Source organism: Amphibalanus amphitrite, unplaced genomic scaffold (assembly GCF_019059575.1).
Source record: "Amphibalanus amphitrite isolate SeventyFive unplaced genomic scaffold, NRLGWU_Aamphi_draft 000025F_arrow, whole genome shotgun sequence".
NCBI lineage: Eukaryota > Metazoa > Arthropoda > Thecostraca > Balanomorpha > Balanidae > Amphibalanus > Amphibalanus amphitrite.
In genome coordinates this window covers 1,559,312-1,584,897 of record NW_024881521.1, presented here as the reverse complement: position 1 = coordinate 1,584,897, position 25,586 = coordinate 1,559,312, and the positions used below count along the sequence as shown (strand labels likewise).

Sequence of the window (25,586 nt, the reverse complement as noted above, 5' to 3'; positions counted from 1 at the left end):
GAAACAAAATCGATCTCTTGGTGACGAATCACCTGGCTTCAATACAAGGACAGGTTTCTATTTAATTCATAGCGATCAATATCCCATTTACTGGCATAAAAGCGAAGGCGGGTCGCAAACACTGGGCGTTTCACAACGATTGTGGAGGACTCGGGATGACGCCATTGACTTCTGTCATCCCGCCCCACCTCATTCCAAGTACAAAGGAACGCCCCCGCGCCGTAGCGCACAGAAACCTGTTAGTGCGACACTGCGCATGCACTTACGCACTCGTGTACGTAAATTTGGTGTTGTCATGACATTAGAATCGGTATGCTAACGAACTCATTGGAGATTAGGTATTTACGAGAGCTTAGCGCCAGCATTGCCAAACCAGTTCAAACCGTCGTTACGGCCTTGTGCTTTACAGGGTGAGCCATAAAGATTTACCCATCGATGAATTCACTTTATTTCCAAACGGGTTGGCGTAGGTATGCCATCTTTTGCATATATGTCGCAAATTTGTCTCCAATCCTGACAGTGTAGCTCATTTTGTATATGCTCGTCCACTGTCTCTGCTACGCTCCTGAAATGCGAGGTCGTCTTAACGCACATCCACCGCTCCTGAAATTCAGGAATCACCACTGGGTGTTGGCTGCTGAACACTCCTTGGTCTAAAGAATGCTGGGCACAATTTATCCCCGACTTCAGCCCCACGGGCTTCGCAAACTGAAATACCCTGAAACCCGACTCTACCGAGTCCCTGAAACACCGCAAATGACATACGGCGCAGCATTGTTATAGCATGGGTGATCGAGGAAAATAAGTGAAAAGACGGTGCGGCGGCCGCGTGCCATAGTGCTCTTGCGTCTCGGGCGCGTAACATAAGAATGCAAGCATACAGAAAACAGACTACATTTATTAGTTAGGAGATGACGTTGTTATATGTATGTAAAAGATGACATAGCTATGTCAGCGCGCCTTGAAACAAAAATAAATTTTCGATGGGTAAATCTTAATGGCTCACCCTATACTTATTGTCGCATCGTCGAACTATGCTCAATGTGGCTGCTCGTCGTTTTAAAGATCTTACCTAACTAATAGCTACTCTTATATAACTATATAATTTAAATAAATGTCTTTATATTTCCTTATATACAATTAGGTGATTGAGGAAACGACCCGCCTCTTCACTTCCCCATGACTAGAGATAATCGTTTCAATTGAAATGTTCTAGGCGTGCAACTTAAAGGAAAAGGGCCACCTTTAACATGGGGATTGAAACTGAGATAGCCATCTTGTAGCCCGTGTCCGAAAACCTAACTGTCTACCTCCTTACGGCCGATTTCGGCCTCCATTCGTAGTTATCGGCAATTTTAAAAGAAAATACGCCAGGAATGCGTCCTTATCCCAGGAATGCGTTCTTATCCGACAATACAGCCACCCGCGGCGAGGCTTTGGTTTTTTACCAATCAGCTCCAACCAGCTCAGCTCTAACCAATCAGCTTATCTGACACAGTCCGACGAGTCTGTCTTCTGAACGCTGATTGGCTTGAGTGTGACGTCATCGCTATGCCATCATACAGTAGGTGCCGTAGAGAGTATCAACATAGTACCAATATGTTAAATAGTTTTAAATACTTTTTCGCGAATTGTGCACTTCTGGCACCAGTTTTAAAAAGAAAATGAAAAATAATAATGTCAAAATGAAAAACAACGATATCTTCATATTTCACGAAGGTGGCCCTTTTCCTTTAAGAGATTTACATGAGCTAGTTTATCATATGGCACTTAGCAAGAATATTTTATCACTGTAAAAGCGACAAATGGACATAGGATTGAGTGTTTTTTGTGTTTTGTTTTTGGTTAACTGTCAGCCATACATTCAAGAAAAAAATTTCCATTTGGCAGCCCGATGTCACCGGTATGTTATGGTTCATCATCGCATGTTCAAGTGATCAAAATGTTTTAATTTATCGATGTGGCGAGCCCACTGGCATTTCATCCATATCCAGGAATGCTAGCTAAATGACACTTTAGTCCTTTAGTCCTATTCACGACCTTGCTTTAGTCTCAAAGCCCACATGAGCGGAGTTAGCGCTCCTATGACCATCGCCCATTGGCAGCATGGGTAGTTGATGGCTCTATTCATAGATATAAAAGACGCTCTATTCCCAGAACGCAGAGATAATAATTTAGTTCTCAAGGTCGCGTTCTTCAGAAGATTACGGTTTACAGCTGCGCTGATCAGAACATTCCTCATGTCCATAGACAATAGACATGATAAATAGCGTATAAAATTACACACAAACGAGAAACACTGACCCTCAAACAGTTCGGATACACCACATTCCAGTTTTCACATTCAATGCCGCGTGTTTCATAATTTTAATCCCAATTATTGATGCTTATTTTCACTTCTTTCACAGTTACTCGTCTGTATTTAACATCGCATTCCACATAACCGAATATTTTGTTCGTTCGTTGCAGGCGAAACCCAAGACATCAAATTCCTGTGCCTGCAAGGCACCGTGTTTGACCAGGAGACGCGGGTGTGTGAGCGGTCAGAAGAGGTCGCCTGCACCGAGTCAGTGGCGTTCTACGACCTCAACAAGGAGCTCTATCAGCCCAACGTCAAGTCGCACAGGTTCGTGTACCGCGGGAACGTGCAGTCATTCAAAAACCATATTCGGAGAGATGTATGAAAAATAGTTGTACATAAAGCTTTTTGCCGTTGGCCCGGTCATTTCAAATTCACCAACAGGTCATAGCTCATGCCAAACTTCTGAGAAAGTTTGGACGGCAACCGTTTACAATAAGTTTCCTTCATTCATAGTTGCGCTTGATTCTTAAGATTCTAACTGCCGATCTGTCTGGACAATATCTGAGCGCCTCTGGCGGAGAGTAAAGAACATTTCCCCTAAAAATGTTTTTCCTGGTTGTATTTAGCCATGCGTTTTCCCTGATCTGAATGCTGTAAATTTCCAATGAATTTCATTTCATTGCCTCCGCCGTTACCTGTTTCTGTTCCTGCGACTCGGTTCTAGTTTTTTTTTTTCTGTGCCCGCACGCTTCTGTTCTGCATAAATGTCTCTATATATGTTACAGGCAAAGTGAAAACTCGGGCATTTTGCAAAATGCCTAGGCAATTTGCAAAATGCCTGACCGGCTAGGCATTTTGCAAAATGCCCAGGCAATTTGCAAAATGCCTGACCGCCAGGCATTTTGCGAAATGCCTAGGCAGTTTGCAAACTGCCTGACCCACCAGGCATTTTGCGAACTTCCTAGGCAGTTTACAAAATGCCTGGCGGGTCAGGCATTTTGCAAAATGCCTGAGTTGTGATTGATTTATTTTACCGTTTTTGTTTACCACAGGCGTTGACCATGTCGCTCCCATGTGGATGAGCCCCAAACACATTCAATATTTACGAATATACCCACGTCTTGCGCCACTTCCGTCGAGATGGAACTGGTGTAGATTGGCACAGAGAAACATGGGCGCGGAAAAACGCGGCGACCAGCCGAATATTGACCCGACATTCTTCGTTTCCCGTGCTTATTTACATCTCGGCAAGAGAGGGCCGCAGCGACACGGGGTTGCCAGCGATCGATAGAGCAGAGACAAGCGTATCCAATAAACATTTTTGTTTATCACGTGTCACGTGGAAAGAAATGGTTTATATCTTGAGAAATCAGCCATTTTTGGTACATTTCAGGAAAAACTGCATTTAAAAAAAAACAATGGCAATGCATTGGAAATTGGAATGAGATGAGATACATTCCATAGACAAGAACATGTGGCTTTTCCGCTTTTCCAGAAAAGCAAGTTTTTGGTCATCCACGACCCACGTGCACACCTTTGTAATAAAAAGACGTTTAGAAATTACAAGGGCCCTGTTCATGAAGTCTGCGGTCGCTGCGGCCGGCCGCAGGTTCTAAGCCCCGCCCATTTTTTGAAACGTCATCACTCACTCGGCCGCAGCAGCGTTCCATGAACAGCGTCTGCTGCCGAAATAGTTTTTGACAATTGTTTACAACTGACGCACACCGCTAGAAAATTTGTTTACAAAATCGTCTCCATGACAACACGGCTTGCGCCTTTTTTACTTCAGTGCGCCAAGTTCAGTGCAATTAGTTTTCTTGCGGCTCGGCGGTCGCTGGATTGCGGCCGCAGAGATCGCAGCGGCCGCAGCAAGGTGACGTCATACATTCGTCATACTACATGAGCCCCGCCCCTTTTCGTGACGTAACAACCCGGCTGACCGCAGCGACCGCAGCGGCCGCAGCGACCGCCGGGGTTCATGAACAGGGCCAAGTTTTACATGCAACGGGCATGTTCATCTTTACACAGTCACAATGCATTGATAATGTAGACGTGTGGCTCGCCAACCAAGCTACCATAAATCGAAAGAACATTCTTTTCTGATCAATATCCACACAAAGTATTTCCAGCAGGGCTGCGGAATCGGAGTCGGAGTCGGAGTTGGAGTCGGTCGGAGTCGACAGTTCTGCCCGGAGTCGGAGTCGGAGTCGGAGTCGCCAAAATCCTACCGACTCCGACTCCGGAGCCGGAGTTAACGCTGCCTGCATGGCTCAGCGTCATGCACTGCACCTGTTTAATTGACGATACTGCGCTCGAAATAAGATTTTGTCGAAAAAAAGGTTATTTTGCTGTTTTGGACGAACGTTTACAGCGAAGGAAGCAGAAGACGGTGAATTCCTCAGAACCTGCTTTTTAATTTTGCATGTTATTTTTAATGCAAATTTGCAACGCAACCCCTTGGAAAGCACAAGAGATCGTTTCAGGCAAGATAAAAACATCTCCATTATGAACTTCAATATCATGATATGTATTTTAATAGAGCCGTCCGGAGTCGGAGTTGGAGTCGGAGTCGGAGTCGTTTTTTGAAGCCGGAGTCGGAGTCGGAGTCGGAGTCACCCTAAAATCCATCGACTCCGCAGCCCTGATTTCCAGAGCCATCAAGGCTCTGAGAAACATAACCGTGTTTAACGCGTGTGTTTACCGATAAAACCGCGCCGGGCGCCCGGTAGCCGGCGCAGCGGCCGGGCCGCACGCGCTGCCTGGGGCTCAGTGACATTGAACTCGGCAGCGCTACCCGGAGAATGTCTCACTGTGTGTCCTCCCACTTGGTGCGTATCGCTTGTGATTAACCCCTGTTGGCGGCACTTACAATGATGCTTACGCATCGTCGCTGGTGTGAGTTCGATGTCAGGCATTTTGCAAACTGCCTGAGAAAATAATTTCAGGCAGTTTGCAAAATGCCTGGTGGGCCAGGCAGTTTGCAAACTGCCTAGGCATTTTGCAAAATGCCTGGCCGGTCAGGCATTTTGCAAATTGCCTGGGCATTTTGCAAAATGCCTAGCCAGTCAGGCATTTTGCAAATTGCCTAGGCATTTTGCAAAATGCCCGAGTTTTCACTTTGCCTGTAACATATACATAGACGTAGTGATTTTGCTACCGTTAGTGGTTGAATCTCCCAGCGAGCCCAAAGGATCGTCGCATCCCCCCCTCCCCCTGCCGCCTTGACTCGAGTCCCCTGTGCCTCTCAGTGAGCCCAAAGAGTCGTCGACGGTGACCGACTCGGACGGCGAGGCCTCGGTGGCCAGCGTGCTCTACAAAGTAAACTCTGCCGACTCTGGCAGCCGCACGGTGACGGCGTCGACGACCAGCTACGCCGAGCAGCTGCCGGCCGCGTTCGCCGACGTCGGTCCGACGCGGCGACCGACCCGCACCCGGCTGGGTGTGCCCCTGTTCAGCCCGCGGCGGACCGAGCCGCGCACCTCGCCGCCGCCGGCCGCCAGCCAGCCGGCATTCAGGTAAAGATACCAAACGACATACATTTGCACGAGACCTGCTACCCCGGTAGTTTAGTGAACCAGGGCGTCCCCTCCAGAAAACTAGCCAGAAAAAATATCCAGCTAGTTGAAGTCAGATCTATCCATGTAGTTGGGGAGCCGTCCGTTGGATTCTGTTCGCCAATAGTCCACCGTGTTATTCCCTCAGCAAAGCTCATAGCAATTTATATTATTTGCTGAAGCCCTGCATAAGCCTTTGACTCACACCCGACATGATGATATCGACCCATTCTGACCCCTCCTCCCCTCTTTCGCCCTCCAACAGCCGGTTCCGGCAGGACCGTCTGCTGTGGCCTCCGTCGTCAACACCGACCCCTACGGCCTCTCCGAGCCGTCGGTCAGCGGTATCTGTACCACTGATTCCCACCTCGGACGACTTGAACCGGCCGCGGGTGGTGGTGACCAACGGAAAGCCGTTCGTGCCGCAGCTGAGCGCGCCCGATCCGGCGCCCAAAAAGGAGCCCGAAGAGGTGAGAAGGGATAGGAATCAGTGCTGGGGAGCAAGGAATAAGGGCTTGGGGAATGAGGAATGGCGCTCATGGGAAGCGGCGGACTGGGGACTGGGGCCGGGGGAGAAAAGAATGATGCCTGAGAAGAGTGCACGATCGGGAACGAGATGATGATAGGGTCTCACCGAGATAGACACTTCTTTTGACTGAGATGCTGAATAAGCGGCACATTCTAATGCATGAAGCAGAAACCACATGTGATCTCGGTGCTTCATCTGTGAAAGCTGGTATTGATGTAGTGTACCCTTGCGGTGGTGCCGTTGGTGATAGATGTGATGGTGCGGTTTCTGGGCTGTATTCACCACTGCCGAAAACGTCTATTTTTACTCGACCCAGCCCGATGGTGTGACAGCGTGAAAGCGATTATGCAATCTACTCCGCTCCCATGCACACGATAAATTCGGCTCTACGAGCCCCTATATTGTCGAGCCTCATGTGCCACGACGAACGTTAAACATTCATAGTTACATGAGCAGGCAACTATGCGTGTCCGTTTAGATATTAATCTGAACTTTTTCACGGCCTGGCGCAGCTAGAGAAAATCCTATAGAGCATTCAGCCCGTTTCTACCAAGTGATGGCGTGCTCCAGCCCATTCGCCTGACCCAGCTTGGGAACTGCCTCATTCTGACACAATTCTACGACCGGCACCGACCCAGAGAAGGAGCGCTACCACGACCCGTCTCACTCAAACCACCCCCTTCCAGGAGGACTTTCCGTCGCTGACGCTGCCCGAGACCAACTTCACGTGCGAGTCGAAGGTCAGCGGCGGCCACTACGCCGACCCCGAGACGGACTGCAGGATGTTCCACATCTGCGTCATGGGACCCGACAAGACGTGAGTATAGAGCGCCGAACGTGACGCGGCAAGAGTTGGTGGAGGTGCATGACGTGACGCTGCTCGTGACGTTGGTTGTGACTGCGTTCGTGAATGGTGACGGCTGATGTGATGTAGAAAGGAAAATACTCGTATACAGGCAAATATGTAGCGGCGGATTTGGTTGTGTTTTCCAGCTCCTTCTTACTAGCGTGCCCTATCTTTGCAGGATAACCGACTACAAGTTCCTGTGTGGTAGCGGGACAGCCTTCGAACAGAAATCCAGGACATGTCAGGAGATAGAGAAAATAGACTGTTCGTCATCAGCGAAAAATTATCACGTCAACAATCACTTAATCGTAACAAGTAAGTTGAACGGAGAACCCAGTAATTTCCCTCTGATTGAGCCAATAAGTGCTGTAGATATGAGCTGTATCAGTTGTTTCGTTTCTAATCTAACACAATCTCAAAACAAATAACATCTTAATCATTTTAAAAATATCTAGCGGTATCATGTCCGTACCAAGTTTTGTAGGACTTTACCTGTGTATTACAAGAGACTCAATTGATACCAATATCCTATTGCGATTAGTTAGAAGCCTTCCAAGGACCCCAACCGGACTTTCAGTGGCAGGCGAAATCATTGAATGAAGACTCCAGCTACCAGCCAGGCTCTCTAACCACCGATCGCCGAACACGTGCTGATCATCATAACAATGATACAATCTGACTAACCCTGTCCGACAGCGCCGGCTCCCGAGCCTACCACCTTCGAGTCGACCAAGACGGACAGCGTCTACGACTACGGGGACTACTACGACTACTACTTCGACTACCCCGAATACGGCGACTACACCAGTGAGTTTTCCGGTGACTACACAAGTAATCTCCTTGGTGACTACACTAAAAGTTCCCCGATGACTACACTAGTGCGTTCCCTGGTGACTACCGCAATACATACCTAAGTTCCCTTACCCATAGAAATCAAACTGAAGAGCACAAAGCACATATAGCCCTCGCTGATCTAGTTCCCATCTGTCGCCTGAAACTCACAAGGTTTCGTGTATCCGCTACCCATTCCCAGTAGTCTTAGACATCCGGTCCGGTTGGGCCAGGACCGGAAACGGTACAGATCCGGCCGCAGATAGGAGGGGAGCCGGCACCCGCCCGGGTTATAATGTCACCGGCCGTCCATGGACGTGGGAACGGCATAGACGTGGGTTCTTTCATTCGCACGTCAGCTACTTTCCAATCGATTGCCCATAGATATGATACCCGACTGTTTTTAACGGCCCACGTCACTCACCGCTGAATTCGTGCCAGTATCTGATCTGGTGGCAAATATGAGTGCTATTTATAATGTGACCTTTTCATTCGCAGGCTCGAGCGCAAGTAACACTCACACGCAGGGAGCAAGTTCAACGACCTACCGGTCGACATTCTGATGCAGGAAAAACTATAGGTAGGTAAATGACGTCTGAAATGTCAAACGGGACAGATATGCATGCAGATACGCTTGCTCTCCGTGGTAGTTTGCATTTCTTGGAAGTAATGAGTGATTATATCAGAGTAGCTAAATGTCAAAGTTATGCCAAAGCTACCTCGTTTCCGACCGTTCCATGCTTCTATCCTCGGATACTGAAATCCTTCTCCTCCACGCCGCAACCCCCTCCGGGCTGGACAGGCAACTTTATCTCATACAGGCTGCTCCCTTGGAGCGGCACCGCTGCTCCCGAGGGAGCGCACCCCGTAGCCGGGTGCAGTGAGTACCTCGGGGCTGGTCGGCCTGTCTTTTGGGACGGGCTCAGCCCCGGTGACTCACTAGGGTGCCTGCCCAGACCAATGTCTCCCCTAATTCCTATCATCCTTCCGGCTCTGAAATGGTCTAATTGGACCGAAAGGGCCTAACCCAACAAAACAAACCTCGTTCCAACATCCGCTTTATTGAGAGATTCATTAAAGCTAGATGGATGGAAGACTATTACCTTACGATAATTTACGATAAAACTCACCTGCTAACCAATCTTCATTAGTTACATCATCAACAGCATTGTTTCTTTTCAGCCCGGCAGTGCCATGCTCCTCACCAACAGTTACCGCCACACCACCGCCCGCCGTCTCTGGGACCAAAGGAACCCAAACTGCCGCCGTTCGCCGAGCCGTCCGCGACCGTGTCGCCACCTACCGAGCGGACTTCACGGGGCTCCGAGCTCCGAGCGGGACTCCTAAGGACACAGTGTGCCTCGCCGCGGATGGTGTCTTACCGGACCATAGTGTGTGTGCCGCGCGATAGTGTGAGTGGATATCACAAGGCTTCCTAGAGCAAACACACTGGCGCGGGCTTACTGCTTGTGGACAATAACAGACAGTGCGCAGACTTCGTGTAGCGCCCGGTTCGTGAATCGCTTAGAGTGATCAGCCATGAGGACACTGGAGTTTCGCAGTGCGCGCAGTGTGCTTGGAGTTTGACAGAGGTGAATGATTTGAAGTGCATTGTGCAGTGTGTGTATACCTTACAGGTGTCCATAAACTGATTGGCGAATTTGCAGGCGATGTGCCGATCAGGGGGCCGATTTTCGAGTATTTAATATTCGATCCAGAGGCTACGGGCACATTGGAGCTCGATTAGCATCCTGCCCGAGCGACTACTACATATGTTGATGCATTTGTGGGTATGCTTGTTGGAATCATTATGAGGCTAGTTTCAGTCTGTATGCTGTGCGTTCGTTCAGCTGCAGCTGCTGCCTATCGGTCGCAGTCTGAAGCTGCGCGTGTTGCGGTTGTATTTATACGTACCTAGCGCCGTTCCCGAGCGGCCATATTTAATTTAATTGCCGTAGCTGATGTTCCTGTTTTATGTAGGTAATGTGTCGTGTCGTGTAAGGGCGAGTTGTGGCACTGCCGCTGTCCATTCCATCAAATACAGATGCTGGGCGGCCTGGCCCCGTGTACAAAATGAAATGGGCGTCTCACGAGGAAAAGGAGGGCACTGGTTTGGCGTCATGTTCACCCCAATCAAAGTTAAAACAAATAGATGGGCTGAAGGGTTGTAATGGAAAATATCCTCTTGGAATTAGTGTAGTTTCCTCCTTGTTAACTTCTGGTTGTTATAACATTCAATCGTTTCAATGGCAAGCAGATAGGTGATAAATGTTATTTGCACACAAATATTAGCCTCATACGAGTGACACAAATCGTCATCCATCAAATCATAGTAAAAGACTGCAAATACATATACTAACATTGCAAGTACCAGGCATTGCAGTTGCATGCTTGAATGTAAGCCCTTTACCCGATAAATCTTTATCGGCTCCTGAGGAAATTGCCTCAAAGAATGACAGCTCAGCTTCGAAAAAACTGTCAGCACAGTACCCGATACACCAACTCCTACGAACAGCGCATGGATCACAAACATAAGCCGTTTAGTTGCATTCACGTATGTCACTCATTTCCGTCAGTCGGTGTGGCGCCTCCTCTCGGCAGCATTACCTGACGGCGACGGCGGCCGGTGGCTACTCTCCGCAGGCGCCTCCTCACTGCCATCTGGCGGACAGACTGCCAACGTGATGTCCGGACTGCGCGCGGCAGGTGTCGCTCCCCACGAGCACATCGAAGACACGGAGGTGCGCCGGGAGTCGAACGCACGCGGCGCCAGCAGGCTGCGGCGACACGGGAGCACATGGTCAGGTGTGATTGTCAATGAGCTTTTCAGAGACACCAATCTTATATAAGATACAGCAGTACAAAAGACAGCATTCTTTCTGTTCGATTGAAATTCACAAATCTAGGTTGGGTGCATTGCGGTACAGCCTAGCTGCAGGCGTTCACTACCACTGCCATCTAGGAGCGGTAATAGAAAACACGGCTTCCTTCATCTTCCCCGAACTGTCGTAGAAGCTGGCCGCAATACGAGTCGACAGTGATGCACATGGATCGACGTGCCAAAGAACATCGAAGGTAAATTAATACGTGAATACAAAAGGAAAGAGACCTATATTTGTTTTGATTTCATGATTGTAATACAGTGGACACAACCGTTGCTGGCATCACAGTGACGACCGTGGTTTGGACGATCCACTGCGGTGAGTCGACTCACTTGTCGATGGCGCGGACGGACCCTGCCGAGTCGCGCTCCGTCAGCGCCAGCTCCAGGCTGGTGAGCCGCTGTTTGAGCGCCTGCTGCGACCGGCCATACTCGGTCATCAGACGCGAGAAGCGCGACTGAAGCTTCTCCACCTCCGTCTCTGGAGGGGTAACCAAAGACTGATAGGACGAGGGCACCACGAAACAGCCTGTGATCCTACCGAACATTGTGAATTTGATTTTTGCAAAATTAGCAGAATCATAAACGAAGTACTTGATCAGCTGCTTACTAGCTTGCAAATGCAATTTCGTTTAATCTGAGACTGTTGTACTAAAAGATGAACGATCTGAATGTTAATTTTACAAAGCAAATATTTCGATTTTACGACTACTAGCTGGGTGATCTACTGATGAACTATCGATGCCAATTATAACTCACCGAGATGTGTGATCTGTTCGTCGACATCCGCCGCTTCCTCCGCCTCCGCCGCCTCCTCATCCAGTAGTCCATCCTTCTGCAGAATCTGTCTACCCCGCTCCAGCAGACTACGACGTGCCTCCGGGTAGTCGTTCAGCGTCTGCCACAAGTCATCCTTGGAGAGACAGAATAGATCCGAGTAGCCCACACTGCGCACGTTCGCCGTTCGCCGGTTCCCGATCTTGTTTCCGGGGATATTCATGATACTGATCTCCCCAAACACACAACCTGCATGGAGCGTGGCAAACACGGTCTTCCCGTCATCTGAAACAACCACTACCTGCCCTCGTTTGATGATGTACATCTCCTTCCCGACGTCGCCTTTGCGGCAGATGTAGTCGGCCGGCCCGAACACCTGGAGCCTCAGTCGGAGCACCAGCTCGACAAGCAGGCCGGGCTCGCAGTCCTGGAACAGTCGCACCTGGCGCAGCGCCTCGAGGTGGACATGAATGGCAATCTCCGCCTTCAGCTTGTCAGGCAGCGTCTTCAGAATACTCTGCTCGTCGAGGGACTGCTTGTTGGACCAGAGGTACTCGAACCATTCGATGACTCGTCTCTCCAGCGCTTTTCCGACCTTGCGGAACTCCATGTACTGTTTGACGCTGTCCATGCGGCTCTGAAACTCGGCGCGAGCTCTGTTCATGTTTGTGATCATCGACCCGACGTTACCGACCACAGTGGCGAAGATGAGCACGCCTGCGAGAAAATCCAGCGTCACGAACACAAACTCGACATCTTCCACAGGCTGCGGCGTCTCGCCGATGGTGGTCAGCGTCAGCGTAGACCAGTAGAAGCTGTAGATATACTGATGCGACAGCGTACCGTTCACTCCAGGCGTGATGTTGCGGTACACCCACTGATCCGTGCCAAAGCCGATGGCATAGCTCAGCGCGAAGTACAGACAAGCGTTCCAGTGGATCAGCACCAGGATGTACAGCACCACCTTGCTGATGCGGAAGGCGTTGGGGAAGCTGGTGCGCGTCTCGGTTCGCTCGAAGAACTGTGTCATACGTGGGTAGCGCAGCACGCGGTTGATGCGCACCACGAACGGACAGGGCATGCTGAAGCTGCACTCGGTGCCCAGGTAGAGGTACAGCAGGTCGGTGGGCAGGATCGACAGCACGTCCAGGACAAATCCCGGCGAGCGGGTGTAGTTGTGGCGCAGCTTCACCGGGTCCCGCACCAGCAGACCCTGCTCCAGGTAACCTGCCGAGTGAAAGAGACACTGATAATGCCGACCCAAAGTAAGATGAGCTGAATCAACATTAGAATTTAGATCATAGAATATGGATGTATATCAGATGAAATACAATTCTAGAGAACATGGCAAGTTACAAACTAAAGACTCAAGATATTACAGAGACTACAGCCATCCGTATACATACACTCATGCGCCTTGATAACCATGTCAGCGATGTAAATTGCGTCGCAGAGGTAGTCGAGCGTGAACCACACTCCGCCGGCGACCGTCTGCAGCTCCCAGAACACGGTGCGTCCCACGATCAGCGTCAGGTTGTATAGCACCGTCAGAGTCATCACTAGCAGCCACTGGAGGATAGGACAGACGGAGACGGTGAATTTCAGTCATATTTGTGGGTATCTATAGGAGTCTTGGTTGTGGGATGAGCTGCACTAACGTTACAAGGATTAGGAGTCGATTAGGAAGGAGCATCTATTTGGATTAGTCACGACTGAATAGCAAAACCGCCTATTTAAATGGGTATCAAAACCGTATCATGCTGAACTATGCCTCATATATTAAAATTTAGATAACCTCACACAAAAATTGGCTTTGAATTTATAACTACCAGATATCTGGAGGTGTAGACACTGATTAACCAAGCTTACACATACCGAAACATTACACGGCTGAGCCGGACGCTTGCCATCATTGCCTGCGGCTGTATCCACTCACCCAGTAGTGGAAGGACTTGGACGTGTCCACTGTGAAGTAGCCGGGGATCAGGCCGAAGCAGAAGGTGTGCTTGTCATCACCAGTCTCTGTGCCGTACACATCCCCATCGGCCACCGTGTGGGTGAACTTTTCCAGGAAGGAGTCAGAGCCGTCCTCCGACCCAGGGACGACCTTTGGTCGCCGGCCGGCCCAGGATCGTAACACCTGACTCAGTCGCCACGGAGGGATCTTCCTGCCGCTGACCATCTTCTCACCGCCCAAAGGTGGTATTGAGGTGGGAGCGAACCTCCCTCACGCTCGAGGCAGAACTGCTAGACAGCAAGGTGTGTTATCCAGAAAAAGGTCACTTAGTAGACAGATGATCAGTATTGTAGCGCATCAAAACATATTATATCTTTGATTTAGAAGGATATGCATTTTTTACGACCATTGACAAACATTTGCAGGGAGAAAGTCGAGCTAAGGATTAGCTTAATCACAAATCTATTAAGCAGCTGACTCGACAATACATGGACCCCATGCAATAATATATATTTAATTGCCCGGTCCGAACACTATACCAGACATTATTCGGTCGCTTTCCCAAGGGTGTTTTAAAATAATGTCCGAACGGAGTGAGGACATTATTTTATCGAAAATAGCGTCCGAACGGAGTGAGGATGCTATTTTCGAAAATTGCACGAATGAAATGAGTGCAATTTTCGCATTGAATGTGCGAGCCTGCGAGCACATTCAATGAAAACACCCTTGAGGAAAAGCGACCGTATCATGGCTGGCATAGTATTCGGACCGGGCACTTAAATTTATTATAGTAAATTTTTGGCACCGAGCACCAACGCATCTCTGAGAAAGAGTTCGCTTTTGGGCTTCGACATCAAGGAGGGGCACGGAAGATAGGGGGGGGGGGGGGGGTAGCAAATGGGTAAAGCTTTGGGCGTATAATGAAAATTATTGCCAATGGCCTTTAAGACACGATGGGCGAATAATGAAATTAATCTACCACTTGGTCTCACTATACCTTTACAAATTGTACATTGCCTACCACGTCGTATTTTGCTTGAAATTCATCCCCGATTTCTCAGATATTTCCTGGTAAACATGCGAGACGCGTCTGTTACTTTTATTAGACATTCATGCTACGAAGTAATTGCGAGTGAGGAGTAAGCGTTGCGGAGACATGCTTTGTCTTATTAGTGGGGAAATGTCGTTGCGTTCTCTCATCTTTCCTATATTTTGACATCCAATATCCATGAAGGTATGATAACAAGCGTCGATCTTACTACGAACACTGGCTTCTGGCAGTGCTGTTCTTCCCGTTTTGTAAGGGTCAGCGTCAATGGCTCTTTTCACTGGCTCTTAAGGACTACATGTGCCTCGAAATCTGCCTTCTAGATTTATGCATAACCTGCTAATCCATCTCTTTGAAATAAATACGATAAGTCATCACAATAAGGCTGTGTTCTTGCCAATATTCACTTGTCCACCTGTTTCGCAATTTACTTTATTCCAAGCTACAAGCTTCCATGACCGGATTTTTATTGAGGTTTCAGTCATCGAACGCATTGTTCAACAGGGAGCTTTTGAAGAGAAGAAAACTGCCGTATAATGAAATTAACCGCCGTGTTTTTATGCATGGGTTTTGATAGGCATTTCCGAGTTTTGGCGTCGACTGAAATTAACCGTCTCTCGCGCTTCTGGCTTTCAGCAGGCCACCTTTATACAAAAATTTAACTGAACTTTTTTAACATGCGTCGGTGGCAAAAATGTACTATAATGAACACTTATACTCTCACCGTACTGTAGAAATTATCTTGAGCACCGCAGTCTTCGAAGCTATCGTCACAAAGCCCTCCAACTAGTAAAGAAACGAATACCGACCAAGCGACCAGGTCGAAGCCTTAGCAATTCCAACCCAGCCTCCTAAACCACCACCTTTCTCTCGTCTCTCCTCCAAACTCCACTGGCCCTGCTGCCGCACAGAGCCTCCTATCCTCCCGGTCCCCCAGCCATCCCCTCCACCGCGGCGCACCGCTTTATTAGGCTGTCGATGCGCGGTCGATTGTGTCCTTCGTAACCACTCCTGGCGATCGCATCACGTTCGAGCGGTGTTCCGGGAGATACTGGACTCCGGCCCTGGCAGAGCCCAGGCAGGACCATCACCGCCTTTTTGAAACCGACTGATAAGCTCAAATTATTCGTATTTTAGCGGCTGGCTCAACCATGACCGATTTTTCTTTGCGTTTTTTTATCATGCATTCTGCTGTACTAGTTAAGTCGATAAGAAACAACAACAAATACTGAAACACAATTCTATTTGTGCAGCCACAGTATAGTATAACGTGAACATAACACAACAAACCACTGAATATTTTCTCTTTGCCACACCGTACGTGGTCTGTCTCCATTGAGATCAATTCCGATCACTTCGTCCATGAGCGTCATCACCTTGCTCCATTCTACCCGCTCAGTGACGTCACATGCCATCCAGTGACGTCATCCTCACTGCTCCCCCGATCACACAACTCTCTGTTGGTCTTTCGTGAGTGAGAGTCGGTGGTTACTCCTCTCCCATGAGCGGGAGGAACACCTCTGCGTCCGGGAAGATCCGGAGCTCGCCGGCGCCGATCGGACCCCGGTTACACATCGGGCACGGGTCGTCCGACTCGACGAACCTGTGGAGACAGAAGTGTGTTCACAAATAAAGCGATGAAGAAGTTACAGACCATACACGGGTCGGCCGGCTCGATATACCCGGGAAATACAAGCAGGATATGTTACATACCAGAAGCTACCTCCCTAGTCCGCTTACCTCACTGCATGCTCCCCTCTCCCATTTTCTGTTCCACCACACTCCACATCTGCCCTCTTCAATCTTTCACTCACTTGGCCAGTTCGGACCGTATGGCCGGGAAGTGGCAGTAGGGACACTCGGTGAGGTCGCCCTTCACCACGTGCCGACCGGACGCGATGCAGTAGGGCAGCGTGCGCTTGCACTTGTCGCAGTTGAGCTCCGTCTCGGCGATCATGTTCTCGCAGAACGGGCACGGAGAGGGGAACTCCTCCTCCTCGGCTTTGGCCGGCTTCCGCACCACCGCCTCGATCTTCTTCTTGTACTTGGGGTCCACCTGTGCACGGAGGGGTGGAAGGGAGGGGGTGAGGATGGATGACGGGGTGATAATGCAACACTCAATCCTGACAGGCACTCAGCAGGGCACGGCGGATCGACACTTATTAAATATTGACCAGCCACCATGAAACATATTTGTGCCTGGCTAAAACTTAGCAAATGAATATTTTAAAACATTTATCTGACTGTTTCACGTCAGCATTTTTATGTCTGTCGTCTTTAACGAAACGGCAGCGACGTTCTCCTGCGAGCTGCAACTGACCTGGTCCTTGTACTCTGGCTTCATGAGGGTGGCGGCGAACTGGAACGAGGACTTCTTCAGTCCGGACCGCTGGCACTCGATCACAGTCGACGTCAGAATAGGCACCGTGTCTGTGGAACAGTGACGTCACACTGGGCACCGTGTTTGTGGAACAGTGACCTCAGAATGGGCACCGTGTCTGTGGAACAGTGACGTCACAATGGGCACCGTGTCTGTGGAACAGTGACGTCACACTGGGCACCGTGTCTGTGGAACAGTGAACAGTGATGGGCACTGTGTTTGTGGAACATCGACTTCACGACCATTGGGCGTCAATAACTGCCGTCAGAATAGGTTAACTATAAGTTCGTTTTTTTTCAAAAGGACGCTGGCTCAAAGTGCAATATCGTAGCTCTCACGTGAGTTCTGGCAGCTTCAGTGTCTGGCCAAGAATTTCTTACCGAAAAAATAATCAATTTCAAATTGTGCACGGTAAGTAACTGGAAATTGTTTCTTAAAAATGAACATACTATACTGACGTCACTGGTGGCAGCAGGCACCCAAATGTCCGTGCAATGGGACAAGTGTCAACGAATTTGGGTGAAACTTAGTTTTTCACTGTTGCCGAGCATAATCGAGTGAGCGGTTCCGTCCATGATAGTTATACGTTACATTGCAACACATGTTCGACAGCATGACGTCACCACTGTTCCCATATCTGGTTCCAAAACGCACTTATGGAAATTATCGGGAAGAAGTCACATGTTAAAATTAGTCGACGTTCGATTTTCTCAGGTTCAGTTTTTGCCACTGAACTCTAATATATACTGGAAGGAGCATTGGTGACTTGTTTTTGTCTATCGATTTCCGCCATGTTGTGTATACCAGAAATATAAATTGCATGTACGGTAGCAGAGGTGCAGTTTAGTGAGAGGTACACTACTCAAAAGTGCTGCTGCTTCATGCTTGCAGTTTGATTGCAGTGATCAACTTTTCAAGACTTTGGTATACACAACATGGCGGAAATCGTTAGACATTCTGGCCCATATACGGCCAAGGCGAGTGCCTCCCCTTGGTTTTTGCTCGTTTTGGCGGCTAAAACACGTGCTTGTTCGAAAAACATGCTTGGACCCAGCGTCCTTTTGAAAAAAAAACGAACTATACCTCCTGTAACCTCAATCTGTTATGATCGCACAGATAACTAAGAGATTATTGGTTAATTTTTATAATTGAACTAATTTCAGTTCATCAACTCATTTGACCCATCTGTTAGCTACTTTTTTGCTGTTTTCCATCTGGCTGCAACCGCTTTGCACTGGCTAAACGGACCCTGACATTCTGTACCATGGTCGGACTGGGTGTCAGGAGAGGTGTCACTGTCACCTCTGACACCTGACTGACCAGTAACGACACTGACAGCTCTCCCCACCCTATACCCATGGGACAGAAATCACACCACAATTAGTCAGAGCATCGCTCACAGAGGGCGATTCCTCACAGGCGGGGCGGGGAGATGCTATTGGATTTACTAATGCACTCACAGGCGGGGAACTTAGAGATGTTGCTGAACAATGTACTGAACAATGATGCTGTTAACACTTGTTAACACTCACGGGCTGGGAACTTCGAGACGCTGTTGGACAAAGTACTTACGGGCGGGGAGCTTGGAAATGCTGTTGGACAATATACTCACGGGCGGGAAACTTTGAGGTACTGACTGTTGCATCTATCAAAACTCACGGGCGGGGAACAGTTTGAGATGCTGTTGTACCGTATACTCATGGTGGGGAACTTTGAGATGCTGTTGGATTTGTATAACGCACGTGCAGGGAGCTTTGAGATGCTGATGGACAGTGCACTCACGGGCGGGGAACTTTGAGATGCTGTTTGGACAGTGTACTCACGTGCAGGGAACTGTAAGATGCTGTTGGGTTTATGCAACTCACGGGCGGGGAACTTTGAGATGCTATTGGATTTGTTTAACTCACGGGCGGGGAACTTTGAGATGCTGTTTGGACAGTATACTCACGTGCAGGGAACTTTAAGATGCTGTTGGGTTTATGCAACTCACGGGCGGGGAACTTTGAGATGCTATTGGATTTGTTTAACTCACGGGCGGGGAACTTTGAGATGCTGTTGGACATTGCACTCACGGGCGGGGAACTTTGAGATGCTGCGGGCTATCAGTGTACTCACGGGCGGGAAACTTTGAGATGCTGTTTGATACCCTGATGAGCAGCCGTGCGGCGATCAGATGCTCGTTGCGCTTCACGTGGATCCTGGCCAGGATGTACGAGTGCAGCAGCATCATGTTGGAGGCCAGCTCACTGGGCACGCGGATCTTGTGCTTCCGCAACTCCTGGTACATGCCCAGTAGCATATCGTGCGCGTTCCTGGCAGGAAAATATAACATGGTTTATGCGCAGGGTCAGCTTCTGATCAGATTTGCTTATCGGGAAAAGAGAAGAGAATACCTACATAAATAAAATAGCACATTTAGTCAAATGGGCAAAGTCATGACATTTTCACCGACCAGCCCACACAATGTAACTAATTGCTTTGCTTTAGCAATAACAGTCCCCAGTTGACATTTACCCAATTCACCTTTTAGTTCTCAGATCTAGCATGAGTTGCTCGTGACCATTCTTGGAAATCAGTATTACCGCGGTAGTTCATGGGCCGCCCACGTATCAAGTAAATGTCACAGACCCTTTTCCTCGACCTTGTTTGTAATTGATCGCTCGCAAAGGCACAAAGCCCACCAGCAAGTTTGGCACCAGTATTAGATGACGACCGGCCCACGTTTGCATGGTTAAAGGGACCCTCCCACCTTCAAAAAAGTTAATGAATTGGCATGAAAGTGTTGTCGCTCGGTTCAGAAAAAGCAAAAACGAATATCTACCAAATTTCACCGAAAAATATTCACCGGTTTTCAAAATATAAGACTTTTACTTTTGTTTACTTTTGGGATCTCCGCTGTTCCTGGCGACTTCATTTTGGAAATGCGGCGTTTGCGGCAGATTTTGCGCGCAAATAGCACATACCACCACTGCTTCACAAAGGTGTTAGTATAAGGTTTTAAAATCGTTAGATCACCGCTGACGTCCCAAATTCTAAGGGGGCATTCCAATGCATTAGCCCCTTAGAATCCGAAAACTGCAAGTTTGAAATTCCATACCTCCGAATTAAAGCATTTTTCGATGTTGTGAGTGCCCAAACCGGTATTTGCAGGCCATGGCCACCAATTTGGCTATCTCAACTCAAAACTAATGTTAGGTGGGATGGTCACTTTAAGTAGCAAACCTGAGATTCCCTGCGGCCCATACGCTCTTCGGCACAGGCCATGACCGTTTCGCTTCATTGTACCCCACTAATACCACAAACCTGTATGAGCCGACTTTCTGTTCCTCCTTGGCGATAATAACAGCCGTCTTGGCCGACTCCCTGTACATCTTCCTGGCCATGTAGAGCCGGAACAGGTACTTGGGGTCCTTGGGCACGCCATCCTGTTCTCCCAGCAGGAAGTCGATGAGCTGCTTGGCCAGACCCTCCGAGTTGGCCTCGCCGACCACGTCGATGGCGAGCATGATGGCGTCGGCCTCCTGGGCGCCCTGGGCCGACTTCAGCAGCAGCTTCAGGCCCTGCCAAAGGATGGTGGAGCGGTGATGAAGATGATACTAAAAAAAATACTCAAACTGGATAGTGCAGGTTTGATCGACTGGTGTAGAAAAAACTAGTTCAACTTGGTTATGGTGACGGACAAAATACCTAAAACCGAGCACCACAGATGAAACATGATTGCATAACGCCGTATTAAATACGCATCATGATGGTGAACTCTTCCTTGTTGATGGCGCGGCACTTGAGAGCGCTGACAGGTAGACGCAGTTCAGAGGCCCGTCTGTGTGGGCGAACGCTGATTGTATAACATCCCCACCCCTGATGTTGAGCTTTGGGACGTGTCATCAGTTCCCGTCGCGTCAGCACCACTCGATCGGCCGACCCCACACGTGTCACCTCGATCGGCCGCCCCTCGACCGGCCGGCGCCACGAGCCGCGGCAGTCCATGAACTTTACGTCAGTCCGTCAGTAACAGAGCCTGTCATCATCATCCCTGAGTGCCAGATCGCACGGCAACAAGGCATGGCGTTCGGTGATGACATAACACCTCTACTCATTTACTAATTAATGAAGAATCCATGGATGTATTTACCTACTAAACAAATTTACCCGCCAACGCTGTCCATCACCTTACGACTATACATAAGAAAAGCTCAAAGAACACACAAAAAGCCAAGGACACAAAACAGCAAATGACGACTGCCTGTTGCACTACGACAGCGTTCTTTGTCCATTCTGAAAACCAACTGATCCATAATTGTTCGACTGGCCAAGAATGGCTTAGAGCCGAGCCTCAGTAAGCGACCCATGCAAGTGCAGCCGAACGTTCACCCATACCTTGGTGGAGTCTCCGGAGAGATGGTGGAACTTGCCGGCCAAGAAGTAGTTCATCGAGTTCTCGTAGTGCAGCGCCATGCTGCGGTAGTCCTCCGGACGACCGTCTGGGGGTGGAACGGGAGACTGGTGAACGAGACCAGCGCGAGCGTAAGTCAAAACCGAAATAAAAGAGCACATTACTAGTCACAGGACCGAGCCTGGATGCAGACAGAAAGCACAGAAAAAGTGAGCTGACAGTGGATTACCGATCCTCACAATTAGCTCTCCGTAAAAAGAAATGTCGACAAATTCAACGGGTGCCAATTTATTTAGAACCAATCACCGCGTTTCGCAAACACACAGCGAGGATGGTGAATATCGATGAGTCAGAGGTGAACTATTCTGAGACTGCGTAGTCTAAGTATAGCAGTAGCAGCAGTCATTCACGCACATCTGACCTTTCGTCAGACCCATTATGTCACATAGAACTTTTACGCAATATGGTGCGTGCCGTACGTCGCTGTCAATAATATCGGCACTATTTCGGGCTACTACAGAGTGGTCCCAAAGACTGATCTACAGAAATAAGCTAGTTTAGACGTGGACTGGACAGCATGAAGATCCGCATGACAGGACTCAGTAGTCAGCACGCCCGAAACAACCGCAATGGAGTTCGATGTGTGAACCAGCCATGCTTGAGAACTTTAGACCACTGGTTTCCACGGGAACTTTTTTCATCAATTATTTTAGCAATGCAGACCTCCTAACCTACTTTACTTTCAACAGAAGAGTCAGCTACATTTTGTAGAAATCCAGATTGCCAGAAGTGTTTCCACATAAATCCCAACTGGCGAGGACTCACCGTTTCCGATAATATCGGCGAATGTGTCCATCTTGCCGTGCTTCTGAGCCAGCGTGAAGGCCTCCTCAATACACTTGGACATGACCAGGAACTGGATCGCCGACGCAAAGTCGCCCATCTTCATGAAGAACCTGAAAGTCAAAGTTATCAAGAATAAAACTTGCGCGAAATTCGGGCCTTTTAGTGTATATTCGCTAAATCTGACTAAGCAAGCCAAACGCGTGTATCCGACGGTATGGTCGAATTTCTTCAGCTAAACGAGCGCTACCGGCCATTTACATTCTATCCTAAGTCAGACATCATTCCCACCCCAGCTGTCTCTACCCCTCCCTCAGGACCCCTCCTCGTTCTCCCACTCACTCACTTGGCCACCAGCCGCGCGCCCTCGACGCTCTTGCTCTCCTGGACGATGTGGACCGCCTGCTGGGGGTTGTTGAGGTGGTCCAGCAGGATCCTCACCATGCTGTCGTACTCGCGGGCCGTCTCGTAAGCGGCCAGCGCCTCCTTGTACTTGCCCTCCGCCTCGCGAGCCTGTCAATGGACGACAAACGTAAAACAAAATTGATAATGATCTAAGTGATTCAAGACTTTGAAAAATAAACTGCTACACCCTAGGTTCAAAAGCTAGCTTATGTTGCACACAGGTGTGCTTGAAAAACCTTATGATTTACATCATTCACCTTACTGAAAAAAAAACTTTCACCAGTTCAGTCAATTGTACAAGGTTTACCCTTGGGTTTGCCTAACAATCAGCTTCAAAACTAAAAACAAAAGCTCACGCCGTTAAGCGCGAGAGACCCACGAGCCCACCGACCTTGGCATACTGTGAGTGAATCTTGAGGCTCTGGACCTGCGGCAGGAGTTCGGCCACCTTGTTCCAGTTCTTCAGCTTGATGTACATCTGGGCGGCGCGGTCGTACAGGCCGGCCTTCTCAAACAGAACGGCCGCCTCGTTGTATTGCTGTTGGCAGGGGAGGCATCAGTGGATAGCAGTCAAAGGCTCCACGATCCCAAAGACCGGGGAGCTCGGGGAAGCAATATCACACATTGCCCTAGCGGCTGCTGATACACGACAAATAATTTCAGGCTGGAAATATGTGTGCCCGTGTTACAGAACATATTCACTTCATCAGATAACGTCATCTGCAGTTGCACAGTACAAAGTTAAAATGCAAAGCAATGCGGTACAGCCTATATTCAGGCGTTAAGAACTAGTGCCATCTACAGACAGATCCGGCAGCACAGACGTGGAAGCATCTCCTCATTCATTTTGCAAATTAATTGATGATATTCTTTGTCTCAGATTGCACGATTTCATAAGCATTTCAAATACATTACACAATACCCATGCTCACATTTTCATGGAAAAAATCATGAAAAAGGAACGAAGTGTGCCTATCAACAGCCACGAAGACACATGACAGGTTCTATGTTCTGAAGTTGCATTGTCATCTTCTGTAATGTCAGCAGGCAGGCGAGAACAGGGAGCTGTCATAGGTTACCTGTCAGTTATCAGACACTTCGGCGAACCGAGCGCATCGGTGGGCCGTCGTTGGGCCAGCCGAGCCACGCGTCAGCTTTGTATTTCACGGAATCGAACATACGACTTCCACATAGCAGATCTATGGAAATGTAACACACATGTTGGTATAACTAATGTGTGTAATATAATAATATAATAATGCCAGCAAGTTGAATCAGGGGGAAGCAGCGCTCCAGCTCGGGTACCGAAGCACCAGGAAGCAAAACAAATGCCAGCAATTTACGTTGTAGCATTGCCTAAAGATCAAAATGCATTAAAGGACAGCAATAAATCAAAGGCAGGAAGGCTATACAGCATGGCACATGTTCGGACAGCGGCTTAACCAGAATCGATGCCATATCGTATTGCTTTATGCTTATGAGGCAATACGGTATGGCATCGATGGAGTTCAAGAGGAAAGGCGTTAAAGGTTAACCCGTATCATAAGATGGCCAGCGTCGACCATGAGTACGAAGCCGGTTAACACTACCGTCTTTTGTCCACTGTTTTACAGCATGTGCAATGTGCATAGAAAAGACAACCTACCAAAAAGCATACACCCTGAGTTCCAGACAACCGTGCTTGGGCTTTCACAAGCACGGTTCCCTGGCGAGGAGTTGGGCTTCCCCAGCTCATCGCCACCCGCAACATTATATTCCAATCCAATGCTTGGGGAAAACTCTATTTCAAATTGAAAACTGCACCCAGCACCCTTAAAAGCAAAAACCGACAGCGTTGATCGTCAGCTAGCTGCTAGATGATGCAGGCGGCAAAGCATACCAGCCGTTCCACGCGGCCTCTGCATACAATGCAAATATGAAAACCTAGACAGTCGTCGCGCCAGGCACAAGAAAAAAAAAACAATGGAGGGAGTTCAGACAATGGAAAGTGAATGACGCAATTCGCTGCCGTCCAATCGCCAGGCGGGCTTTGAATATGTATCAGTCTCACCCAGACTGCTCCTGTCCAGTGTAGTGAAAATCGCCCCCGCTTTATCTGGTTATGGGCCGGTGAGAAGCATGCTACCACCCACAGGCTCGTTTTTCCAGCATCGACAGCCGCCTGAAGTGGAACGCTGAAACAGCCATCGCGGCGGCGCCGTAGATATCGAGGCGGCGCGTAAGAGGACCGTGCCACGAGTAGGAGTGGATACTGGAAGAGGATATGACCGTGCTATGCTTTACTAGTGTACAGCAATGCAGTCAACTGACCTTCATGCCCTCGAGGATTTCGGCGCATTCCTTCTTGAGCAGCTTGCTCGGCGAGTTGGCGGCGAGCTGAACGCCCTTCCGGATGTCGCCACAACGAATAGAACATCTGAAACGAACAAATAAACTCTGTTAAAAAATCACATACTTACTCCGACATTCCGATCCAAATTTCAACAAGACCATTTCCAGTCAATGTCGCAGTCCAACTGTAACCGAAACTGCGTCACGCATGGAGTTCCGTTTGCGTAACCTGACCGTGGTATCCGGGTGGAGCGCGTCCGTCACACCCATCGCAAGTGAAATCTCCGTCGACTACGGCCGAGCGTGGTGCAGAGGCCTCACCACGGCCCGGGTCGGCGCCCGGCCGAGCCCGGGGACCACCGCGCCGCGCCGGTCGAACAGGTCGGCTACGGCAGTGAGTCATGAATGAGGATGGAGCGACGAATGCCTATCTGTATTCCAAATCACTCTGAATTTCCGATGCTTCGCAATATGAGCAGTCGATGTGCCAACAGACCTGCAGCGCATC

At 49.1% G+C, this 25,586-nt stretch overlaps 3 protein-coding genes across 5 annotated transcripts in view; 1 reads left to right on the top strand and 2 right to left on the bottom strand.

The window, feature by feature from the left end:
• Positions 1-10,142, top strand: part of LOC122394439 — a 33,082-nt gene extending 22,940 nt beyond the window's left edge. Inside the window, exons 4-11 of the mRNA XM_043391319.1 lie at positions 2,470-2,626; positions 5,551-5,817; positions 6,122-6,326; positions 7,072-7,202; positions 7,411-7,547; positions 7,929-8,039; positions 8,562-8,643; positions 9,246-10,142. Coding sequence (XP_043247254.1) covers positions 2,470-2,626; positions 5,551-5,817; positions 6,122-6,326; positions 7,072-7,202; positions 7,411-7,547; positions 7,929-8,039; positions 8,562-8,626 — 1,073 coding nt within the window. The 3' untranslated portion in view covers positions 8,627-8,643; positions 9,246-10,142. The remainder of the gene's footprint in view (positions 1-2,469; positions 2,627-5,550; positions 5,818-6,121; positions 6,327-7,071; positions 7,203-7,410; positions 7,548-7,928; positions 8,040-8,561; positions 8,644-9,245) is intronic.
• Positions 10,143-10,216: 74 nt separating this feature from the next.
• LOC122394430 (cyclic nucleotide-gated cation channel alpha-3-like) lies at positions 10,217-15,431 on the bottom strand. The gene is made up of 6 exons (XM_043391306.1): positions 14,945-15,431; positions 13,658-13,965; positions 13,128-13,290; positions 11,704-12,948; positions 11,278-11,425; positions 10,217-10,840 (listed from the first exon to the last, which is right to left on the bottom strand). Exons 2-6 carry the CDS (start codon positions 13,901-13,903, stop codon positions 10,636-10,638), a joined length of 2,007 nt encoding a protein of 668 aa, XP_043247241.1. The 5' UTR covers positions 13,904-13,965; positions 14,945-15,431; the 3' UTR covers positions 10,217-10,635.
• Positions 15,432-15,952: 521 nt separating this feature from the next.
• The window catches only part of LOC122394385 (WD repeat-containing protein 19-like), a 56,610-nt gene continuing 46,976 nt past the window's right edge, over positions 15,953-25,586 (bottom strand). For all 3 annotated transcript variants that reach the window (XM_043391252.1, XM_043391260.1, XM_043391267.1), the window contains 10 exons: positions 25,058-25,163; positions 23,139-23,285; positions 22,689-22,855; positions 22,325-22,455; positions 21,484-21,587; positions 20,410-20,666; positions 19,222-19,418; positions 17,047-17,156; positions 16,541-16,782; positions 15,953-16,329 (listed from right to left, as the gene is read on the bottom strand). In XM_043391252.1, coding sequence (XP_043247187.1) covers positions 16,215-16,329; positions 16,541-16,782; positions 17,047-17,156; positions 19,222-19,418; positions 20,410-20,666; positions 21,484-21,587; positions 22,325-22,455; positions 22,689-22,855; positions 23,139-23,285; positions 25,058-25,163 — 1,576 coding nt within the window. In that variant the 3' untranslated portion in view covers positions 15,953-16,214. The remainder of the gene's footprint in view (positions 16,330-16,540; positions 16,783-17,046; positions 17,157-19,221; positions 19,419-20,409; positions 20,667-21,483; positions 21,588-22,324; positions 22,456-22,688; positions 22,856-23,138; positions 23,286-25,057; positions 25,164-25,586) is intronic.

What these genes read in the sequence shown, in the direction of transcription:
- LOC122394430 (XM_043391306.1), bottom strand. Translation starts at nt 13,903, where the DNA reads ATGGTCAGCGGCAGGAAGATCCCTCCGTGGCGACTGAGTCAGGTGTTA. An exon ending in CCAAGTCCTTCCACTACTGG is followed by an intron (nt 13,291 to 13,657) that starts GTGAGTGGATAC and finishes CCTATCCTCCAG; the next exon opens with TGGCTGCTAGTGATGACTCT. An exon ending in TCCGTCCGCGCCATCGACAA is followed by an intron (nt 10,841 to 11,277) that starts GTGAGTCGACTC and finishes GTGTCGCCGCAG; the next exon opens with CCTGCTGGCGCCGCGTGCGT.